Source organism: Pundamilia nyererei, unplaced genomic scaffold (assembly GCF_000239375.1).
Source record: "Pundamilia nyererei isolate P.nyererei 1_Seehausen unplaced genomic scaffold, PunNye1.0 scaffold00204, whole genome shotgun sequence".
Taxonomy (NCBI): Eukaryota; Metazoa; Chordata; class Actinopteri; order Cichliformes; family Cichlidae; genus Pundamilia; species Pundamilia nyererei.
Genome location: NW_005187605.1, coordinates 628050 through 639082, shown reverse-complemented (window position 1 = coordinate 639082; position 11033 = coordinate 628050). Strand labels below are relative to the sequence as shown.

Below are 11033 nucleotides of genomic sequence, written 5' to 3'. Positions count from 1 at the left end.
AGCTTAACAAGCTCCGCCTTCGTTAACAGGTCGTGGACAGGCTCTTAAGAAAGAAACAGCAACAAACTTGGCTATGAAATTGTAGTCAAGCAGAATCAAGCCTGCTTCCAGAGCCAATAGCTAACTGCGTCAGAAGATGGCAGCAATCTTGTGCCATCAAATAGGCCTGATATGACTGAATGCTGTTGGAGATGAAAGGAGAGGGTTAGAGTTTTAACACTCCACAATCCTAACCCTAATTCGTGTAACAATGGAGGGAACATATTTTAATTTAGCACAGACTTCTTATATAATGCTTATATTTCTCAACAGCTACCAGGTGTTATTGTTAAATAAACACTGAAGCGCGTCTTGCTGTGGTTCAGCATCTCTCCTCTCTTTGCTTGCTCCTCTCATTTGGACAAACGTGATCTAGTGGTAAAGGCACGACGCTGCGCTACGGTGGTGGAGATTAAGCCAAACTGCACCAGCAGCAGCATCTGGGAGTGGTGGGTCTTGACAACTAGCAGCGCAGAGCTGTTCAGATGCACCGTGATGTAAATGTATAACAGAAATCCGTCGCAATGTGATGGTTAGATTCTTCAGTGGAGCATCGCTTCTCGTTACCCGCGCCCATGGTGTTTACTGCTACACAATGCAGACGGTGATGCGGCGAGCGGTGGGTGTGCGCTTCTGAAGACCGCCACCGTTGGGGAGAAGAGAAGCTTCATACAAGCAGCAAGTCTCTCAGCCACTGAAGCGGAACCACGCGCTGCGGATAATGTCTTTTTACTCCCTGCCATTTTCCATTCTTTCCCGGTTAAAAGCGACGGAATCAACAGAAAGACCCTGAAAGTTGGATATATATTTCTTCTAATAGTGGCAGTGCCAGAAGAGCCAAGATGAAATTTCCCACTGAGAATCCAAGAAAACCAGGGAACATGAACCCTCCACCAGGTTAGCCCGTCAGTCAGTATGCTGTTTTTGTGAAGGTGCTGGTGTGTTTTATTCATGCTGCACTTTCGCGTTAGATGTCGTTCTGGATTCGGTGAAAGTTGGCGTTCACATCCTCCCATTACTGCATGTTTTGAAATGAATTGCTGAAGTCAAACTGCTCTTTATTTACAGACCTTTATTTGCTCTGTAAACACTAATTGGTCCAGTATCTCCCACTGGCTTGGCCACTTAACATGCTGACCAGACATTGAATTTCCACAGGAAGCTGCATGCTGAAGTTTACTATGGGCAAACACTGCAGCCGCATCCACCCCGCGGCGTCTTCGGTACTCTGTGGTGTTTATACCTGAGAAATCATTTAATGGCAGAAAGAGTAATTATGCCCACAGCGGGGCAACGCAGGGACATCTAGCCTGAGGCTGTTAGTCAACAAATGCTCCGGTGTGATGCAGCGGGGAGGTCTGTCGTAACATTACCTCATCCACCCCCGTGGAAATAGCCCCCCAAATCCCGCATGACCGTCACGTTCTCCCACACCGTCAACATGCGCATGTTTATCGAGTGTTTGCAAGCTCTTGATCAGTTCAAAGTCTTTTATATGGCACCCCTCTATTATTTTCAAGTGCTGTTGGCACATCATTAATTGCGGGATTTCTGAAGTGTACACCTGCATGTAAGCTTAACTGTACACACTGCAGCTGACTGATTACATAAATCAAAGCAGCCGTCTCTGCTGGTTTCTACAAGTGTACTAATGTCAGTGAAATGTGTTGCAGCTGTCTTTATTCCCTGTGCTGCTTTTACATAACACTGTCGTGAATAGAAGAAATGCAAAATCCACCTGTTTGGCTTTGCTGGGCTGTTACTCTGAGAGCTCATCACGATCTGTTTTTGTCAACCACAGAAGAAGGTGTGACATTCACTAATATGTTGGTTTTTTTTTTACAGTAACACTTTCAGTGGCGTAGCAAATAATAAACAGCAGTTACTTATATTCAGAGAATGATTGTTTAAAAGAGATATCGATAGAATTTACTCTAAACACTATCCACCAAATCAGAAAGCCTCTAGATCTGAGATGCAGTTGAACAACTGTCAAAACTTGAATTGTGATTTTCTGCCCAAGGTCAAGAAGGAACATTCTAGTGCTGCACCCTGTTATTGCTGTGGTTTAATAGCTGACATCCTCTAAATAATTATTTAGTTTGTTCATTCAAAACCTATAGAGTTCATTATTGCTTCAAGTTCTGTGACTTTGAATAGGCATGAATTGAATCTACTTATTCACTTGTCCATTAATCCACTCAGTGTTTTGTTTCTATAACAGAGACAGTGGTGAGAAATTTTATTAGTGTCAGTTAAAAGTGAAAGTAACCTCAGCACCTTAGTGCTTGTTTTATTTAGTCTTCCAAACATCATATTGCTCCCACAGTCCAAAGACATGCAGTTAGTGGGGTTACCTGGTCATTCTAAATTAGCCATTAGATGTGAATGCGAACAGACTGGCGACCAGTCCCGGGTATACCCTGCCTCTCGCCCTGTGGTAGCTGGGATAGGCTCCGCCCACCAACATACTGACAAATAACGATAACAAAGATAAATCCATGATGATCAAATATTTTTTCTTTGGTTTCAAGTAACATGTAAAAAGTATTTTTATAAGCACTTCATAAGCATATAGACTAACAAATTGTACTTCGGTGAATTCCCATTGCATCACTGTTAACTACCACCACTGAGTACCCTGAGGACTTTGTTTGGTCTTTCTGCTTTTCTTCATCTGCAAAATTATTAGCATATGTTTTAAAATCAAACAAACTGTCCTTTCTTTAGCTTATTTCTGCTGATCACCTGTTTTCTATCAGAGCACTTGTCAGTGGAAAACATCACTTCAATCATGCAAATATCACATTATTCTATTTTTCATTTCCCCTTTGTTTCAGTGGAAGTCCAGACCAACCTGGTTTCACCAAAGAAGGTGCAGCCAGGCATGCTTCAGTCCAGCCTAGTACATGCCAGTGTGGCCACTATGCAGAACCCAATGGGCTGCGTTCTGCCAAGGCTCTCCGCCTCCTCCCGTCCGCCGAGCATGGTGGCCAGCATGGAGGCGGTGGCTGATGGCTCAGCTCCCTTCACCATGATGAAGCTGAAAACTGTGCTAGCTGTGTTTGTAGTGGTGGTGACCTACCTGGTGGCGGGGGGTTTGGTGTTCCAAGCGCTTGAGCAACCCTTTGAAAATAACCAGAAGATCACCATCACAGCAGAGAAGGCAGCTTTCCTGCTCAAACACCCCTGTGTGTCCGCAGAAGACTTGGAGGCTATCATCAAGGTAAGAGCAGCTGCTGTTTGATAGATTTGCCTTTCCTCAGTCTTTGACTGGTTTTCCCAGTGGGGACTCAGGTCAACTGAAACCTAAGCGTCACATTGATCTGACGCCATTCGAGCACATACTCTGTCAGGCACCCTGGTGTGGATACAGACCACACTGACTAGTCTGGTACAAATGTGGAGATTGCTCAATGTTTCCAGATATCCTTGAAGAATTTCCTTAATGATGTACTTTATTGAAAGAATATGACTGGGCATGTATGTGTTTGGAAGGAAAGCCTGATGACTATGGTTAATTCAATAAATTTGTTGAAATTTGAGTGTACTGGCTTTTGGATGTTATTCAGAAAAGAATGGCAAATAATAGTACATAAGATCATTACAAAAAAATTAAAAAGTGGTAAAGTTGGAGTATTTCTTAGTAAATCTGAAAAACATAGACCTCTGTTTATATGTTACTAACTAGTCATCTTTGTGTAAAGCATAATCTTTTAGGTTTAATATCATATTTGGGAGTGGTTATAAAATGATAAAAAATAATCATTGCAAAATTTTTTTTTTCTCAGTAGAAATATGAGAGAGGTCAATGCAAAATTGATAATCTCATTTCATCCATGTTTTGAGTGACAACATGAAAGGCCGTTAACAAAAGTAAAAGTAACAAAGTAGTAAGGTTGGAAAAGGAAGGAAAGAAAGGCTGTTTATTTGATTTGATTTGATTTGATTTGATTTGATTTGATATACCTTTATTAGTCCCACAAGGGGAAATTTCATAAGGCTGCCGACTTATTGCACGCAATGGCGGCGCCATCTTACCCTCCGACCATACATACATTACACAAAACATCATATGGGGAAGACAGGTCAGAGAGGTATAACAATGGAAAATGCACCACATGAGGAAAGATAAGGAGAAAAAAAATAACTCCAAAATAACTCCCCCAGACTGAGCTCCAACAGGGAGATCAGTTTGAGAACAGAAAAAAACACCTCTGCACATAGCAGCACATGAAAAAAACTCTTAATACACCAAAGAAACACATGACAAGCAACAGGGGTGGGTAAAGGGTGAGAGACAGCCGATTTAGACAGTACATCTGGGCCTGCAGCCTGTGCGCTGGTCTCCTTGATCCACCGTCAGCATCGGAAGGGAATAAGCGTCGAAGGCGTTTGGAAAGGGAGAGGGGATGAGTGTGTGCATATCAGTGTGTATGTATGTGTGTGCGTGTCCAGAGTTCAGCTGAGACAGTGTCCTTCGCCCTGCTAGGCTAAGTAAACAGTCTTCCAGCCAACCCAGGTGGCCTTGCATGCATGGAAGGAACAGTCTAAACACAGTCGTTATCAGGGTGTTGTTGTTCGGCTCCAGCCTTGCGACCGCAGCTGGCGCCGAGAGGGTATCCGCATGAAGTGATGGTGCTTTTTACTTTAGTGCGAACAGCTCATGAGAATTTCAAAGCAGTTCTACAGTCCAACACTGGTCTCTCAATCTCCCGTTGGAGAGCCACGAGCTTCGCCATACTTGCGTTCTGTGATGTTGTCATTTCTTGTGCTCAAGGAGCCGATTTCTGAGAACTCACGACAGTGTGCCTCCCCGAGATGTCATCCAATTTGCGCCCAGAGATGTTATTCCGAGCGAGCCCTTCCGAGATGTAATCCAGTCTGCAGTCAGAGATCTTATTCTGAGTATTCACAGCAGCCGTAGCCTTTCCAAGATCTTGTCCGTGCTGCGCTCAATGAGCCCATTTTGAGAAACTCACGCCTCTTCCCATCGTTTCAATCCCAGCGGGCAGCCTTGTGAGGGTTTGAACAGCCAGTTCTGCTTCCTTAATTCTTCGATAAGTCAGGGTCAAGCCAGCTCCGATCAGCAAGAACCCTGTTACCATGGTTCCGAATAGGTCGATATCTTCAGCACTCAGGCTCACCCAAGCCCAAACTTCTCGTTGAGAAAGGGGTGTCAATTGCATTTAGGTACCAGTTGATCCAATCCATAATTCCTCTTTTAGGTTTTAGAGAACAGACTGTGAGAGAATGTTCCAGGGAAAAGTAATACAAAACACACGAGACTAGACAAGAACATAAGAGGCTAAGCAGGGAAGCTAAGGGAGAGGAGGAGAGGAGAGGAAAAAGAGCAAGAGTAAGTATTGCTCTAAGGTGCAGACATTCATGACTCAGTAGCAGCTTCTCCTTCTTTTTTCTTCTTTTTAAAAATGTAATAACACTGCACATTCATGGATGGATCCTTGTCAGGACTCTGTCCTTGGCTTATTTAACCAGTCACAAATACATAACAGTGGTTTTATAGATTACAGGTTTTACAGTTTTGCTACTGTTTACATGCGCTGCTGCAAAATCTGTGTTGGAACTCAGACTGTTCGGGCACTCGAATTGAAATTTCTATCTGGGAACTCAGAAATTCTGACTTGCAACTTCAAAAGTTAAATGCACCAAGACCAAGTCAGGTTAGGCTGACACCATACATACCATTAGGTTGCGAGTTGGGAGCAACAGCATTGTCAAATATAACAGAGTGGTTTTTATATAGCACCTTTCTACTGAGCACTGAAAATGCTTTCTTATTCATTCTTTTACACACAAATCTAGACAAGTGCTTTTTCTATGCCTAAGCACTTGCAACCTAACATTCACACATTCACACAAATTCATGAATGCCTTGAGGGCAAACCAGGGTTCAATATCTTGGCCAAGGATAGTTGAACAATTAGTAAAATGATCCCTCCCACCTCCTGAGCCACAGATGCATTTAAACACCCCACCCCATGATAGTCCAAGGCTCAAAAGTGTGGCTAAAGCCTTAGCTCTGGGACCAAGAGCTTCTCAGGCCTGCTAATGCATTGCAATTTTCAGTCTCTGGCTTCCCAAATTACAACACATAACATTAAGCATCCTATTCACACCAAGACAAACAGTGAAACAGGAGAAACTCAGTTTGTGTGTTGTCTTCCTGTTTGGGTGACAGCTGCCTTCACCCTGTGCAACCATGGCAGCTCGAATGTGTCAAAAAAGTGTGGGATGCAACATCTGTATGCCTCTGGAAGATGATGAAAAGCAGGTGGTCACCAAAGGCAGGTCCTTGGGCTCTTTCTGGGTAGTGCAGTTCCATCTTTGGTTATCTCAGTCCCAGCTGGTGAGGCTGATGAGGCTGCCTGTCGACCCACACTCATGTTTGGCCCAGGGGCACCCCAATTTTTGCAGCATGCTCGAAACAGCCGCCGTGTTCCTCAGGACATGTCAAGGGACATGTTCAGAGGTTGTGAACCCTGAGATCCAAGATGCAAAATTCTTACGGTCCCTGGGGTGAGGCAGGCCATCAGTGCCAGCGGTTGGTTTGCCACCACTGACCTGAAGGATGCCTACTTCCAGATTCCTATCTGCCAAGGCCACTGGCAGTTCCTGGGGTTTGGGTTTGAGGGGACAGGTGGGTGATCAGAGCAGGTGTATTCATTCAAAAGCAGGGACCTTTGTGGAGTCCTGCCCATGAACACAGACACAAAAAAATTGACACAGAGTGATGGGAGAGATTCTCAATCACCCTAGGGCCACTTCCGGGCCATACTCAGCACAGATGTTTCTGTATACTATCCCAGACATTTGATTATTGTATTCCATGTATGCCTCGCCTGCCTTGCACCCTGCTGTTATGTGCTGGATTGTCTCAGCGGCATCTATGCTCCAGGGGTCTTGCCTGGTGTGGTAGACCCCAGCCTCTATTGTATTGTATTGAATTGAATCTTTATTTTGACAATGTTAAAACAGTTCAGCAACAGAGAAAAAATAGACCAACAAAGCAAAACAAAAGGAAAGGAAAACAAAATAATACTAATTATTGATAACTTACATGTTCAAAAAGGAGTAGGAAGAAGCATAAGCTTATTTACCCCCACTTACCCCCTTTCCACTATTTAGTAATTATTAGTCTGCACTTTTTCTTCCTGTTTATTCCCTGTCCATCAATAATTCTTTATTACCATTAAATTACATGTTACATGTATTATTTATTTATTTTAAATATATATACCTATATAACCCCAGTAACCTGTCAAAAGAGATACAATTTGCAGACATATATACTCATATAAACATACTTGTGCACCCACACACACGTATACACATCACTGTTGTGAAAATAGTGGGTGAGAACCCCCCCTTTAGACCCCCACCTCCTCCCTGTACTTTGCAAAAACCATATTTTTAAACCGCTTTTAAACTGAGTCGTGCCGGGATGTTGATTCCTTTCTTCACTTAGTCTGTTCCACAGCTTCACTCCACACACAGAGATGCAAAAAGATTTTAGTGTTGTACGGATACAGGGATGTTTTTTAAATTTAATTCCCCCCTCTAATTGTATTCCCGTTCCTGTTTAAAAAACAATTTTAGAATATTGTCAGGAAGTAGGTTGTTTTATTGCTTTATACATAATTTGCGCATTAAGGAAACGAACCAGATCTGGGAATTTTTGTATTTTTGATTTAAAGAATAGTGGATTTGTTTGATCTCTGTAGCCAGTTTTATGGATTATCCTCATGGCCCTTTTTTCCAATATGAAGATTGATGATAGGGAACATTTATAAGTATTGCCCCAAATCTCTGCATAGTAATGCAAATAGAGTGAAATCAGTGAACAATAGAGAATGTGGAGTGATCTGTGGTCCAGAATGAGTTTTACTTTACTCAAAATTGAAATATTTCTTGATACTTTGTTGTGTATATGATATATATTAGAGCTTATTTTATCATCTATTATCACACTAAGAAACTTGTGTTCAAGAACTCTTTCAATTTCCACATCATCCACATGAATCTGCAGTTGTGAGTTTCTTTGGGAATTCCCAAATGAGACAATTTTAGTTTTACTTAAATTTAGTGAGTTTGTTGTTGTATCCAGCAGCTCCTTTAGAACAAAAATATTTGTGTTGTCTGCAAATAATACTAATATATCAGATACCTTAAAAATAGCATTTATATAAATAATAAATAACTTTGGACCTAGTATAGTCCAAGCATGATGAGGAATATTCTTCACAAATTGTTTCCTGTCACTTCAATAATTTTTAACCCACTGCAGTACAACCTGCAGAAATAATCTGGCTGCATACTGTTTCTGATCAATAGCATCTGTAATCTCCTTGATTGACTGACTGAATTAATGCCAGTGATGTTGATCTTTTCGATCTGAATCCATATCGACTGTCAGACAGTAATTTATATTTATCTAAGAATTTGTCTAATTGTTTATTAAACAGGTTTTCTAGGATTTTGGAGAATTGTGGTAGTAAAGAAAAAAGCCTGCTGGGCTTCTGAGCCCTTTTTTTCTAATTTTCTTCTTTTTTGGCATTTTAGGTGAGAAACTTTCACAATCCACAGTTCAAAATGCAAAGATGATCTCCCTGGAAACTCATGTAGGGCAGACCTTGACAGATGATTTAAGGGGAAATGAAACAAGGCTTGAAAGCCAGATCTCACAAGCAGATCTTAATTTGAGTTGTGACCCAACACTTTCAACTTTGCTAACACCAGGGCTTTTCACAGCCAAAAGCTCACAGCTAATAAAGCATTATAGTAACAGCCAGTTGTTTGGTCTGGACACTTATTGACCTCAGCAAAAGTGAAACCCTGTATGATAATGGACAGGATATTGCAGAGCACAGCTGCTGCAGCTAAATCTGGAAAGCTGTTGTGGATTGTTGCCAGCTTGGTTTCACAGCCTAACACATTTGCGCACAAGGGAAACACAAAAGCTGCATAGTAAAACCACCAATCCTTGAGAAAAAATAACTGTGATTGGATAAAAGTAAAACCTAAAGTGGTTATTTATGTTGTTAAGGGAAAGTAAGAGGTAGGCAAAAAGATCAGATCTCGCCACTTTGTAGAAGAGAATTCCTTCCTTCTTATCTCATACTTAAAAAGCAGACTTTCAGATGGCTTAGGCCTGGTCACACCACAACTTCAAAATGGAGACTTTAGGAGCCAGGGATTCAACCACTAACCTTCCTGTTAGTGGTTGGAAGACAACTCTCTGACAACTCTAACAGTTGTGTTTTGATGAGCTCTGAAATGTATTAAAAAACTCACGCATGCTGGAAAAAAGAATAAAAGGTACAAATTACATTTTTATGTGTCTATTTTCAGAGGTGTTTTTTTTAAGCCACTTATAACTGACCTATTCAAGCATAAAAACAACTTTTCGCTGCTGCTCCCTTCCTGATGCAGGCTTAATGGGGAATTGTGTCTCTAGCTGGGATTTAAGCAGTGACATTAAGATAATGTGTTATCCACTAAACCATTGGAGACATCCCAACAGATCTTATGGCGTAATGAATCTATGAACTTTTTTAATCAAATATTTGTCAGTAGGTACTGAGGAGGTCAGTCAGTGTCTACAGCCATCTGTAAAACATTGCTTAGGCTCTAAATTGAACAGTGAACCTAGAAAACAAGATTTTTGTTATCTGGAAAACATATTCCTCATTAAGAAGCAGTGGTTGACCAATGAAGCCAGCGCAGCAAAGCCTAACCATGAACTCAGAATTAAAGATAGAAAGATTAGCTGTTCAGTAAAAATAATCCCCTCTGTATGTGGAAAAATATATAAACGATATATATATCACTGACTATTAAAGGATAGCCAGTGACCCTGTAAACTGTATTTCCTCCACAGCAAGCACCATCTCTGCCATCCTGGATCCATATTAGAGCAAACAGATTTACAGAGAATTAGATTAACAGGTGCCACTCCTCCTGCTCCAGCTTGTGTCTGCACCGTCCTCTGAGTGTTGGTTTTATTCTGAAAAGATAGGAGACTGCACGTTGGTATCAGGGGGGATGTAGCTAGGCAGCTTTAGAAAGTAGTCTGTTGGATGTGAGTGAGTGAAGACAGAGGCGTGGATTAAGTGGAGGAAGTTAAAGAAGAAACAGTGTTGCTTAGATTTCAGGGAGGAGTTAAGACAGAATCTGGGTGGTAAGGAAAGCACATCTGAAGTGCTGAGGAAACTAGTGTTTGGTGTATCCTTTGGACAGAGGAAAGGTGACAAAGACTTGGAGGTGCGACGAAGAATTACTGGAAAGTATTCAAAGGAAGAGGTTAGCAAAATAAAGTGAGAGAGGTGGCAGAAAGAAAAAGAAGGAAAAAAATAATCAATTACCAGAGACCTTTAAAAAAAATTATTTGTTGATACTTGTTTTTTGTAAATAGTCTAGGACTTCTAAAAGAGGTTTTTAGTTTCAAGAATGTAATTTTCCTGGTTACATAGTTACTTTAAAAAAACTGGGCCTCATTTGTGTTTCTTAGTGAGGCCTACAAATGTTTCACAGAAAAATCCATGATTTATCAATATTTTAAAAACAAAATTATAGCCTGGCTGCCTTATATGCAGTCACCTGGCAGCAACCTAACAGAAAAGCCAAGGCCTCCCTCTCCCCAGCCACCTCTTCCAGGTTAGGAGCACTAAACATTTCACTTTTACATTCAGCTTTCTCTTCACCATAATGGACCAGTGCTGATCACGGTCTTCACCTCAATTCGTCTGTTGAAAAATATTTCATTATCCATTGTCTCATCTTATGTATGTTCTTTCATTAAAACTTATGTCTGTCATTGCTAGATATTATCATGTATACTTTAATTTCTTGGGACTATCGTATGAATTCAGGAGAATCTGGATTTTGTTTTTCTTTTCTCTTTTACCCACTCAGCCATAAAATACTGATAAGGTATTGCTGTCACTCCACCGGGTGTTGCTGTTGCCTGTATT

At 41.3% G+C, this 11033-nt stretch overlaps 1 protein-coding gene across 1 annotated transcript in view; it reads left to right on the top strand.

The window, feature by feature from the left end:
- Positions 1-410: 410 nt before the first annotated feature.
- Positions 411-11033, top strand: part of kcnk10a (potassium channel, subfamily K, member 10a) — a 31090-nt gene continuing 20467 nt past the window's right edge. The window contains 2 exon segments of the mRNA XM_013914547.1: positions 411-936; positions 2880-3265. Coding sequence (XP_013770001.1) covers positions 882-936; positions 2880-3265 — 441 coding nt within the window. The 5' untranslated portion in view covers positions 411-881.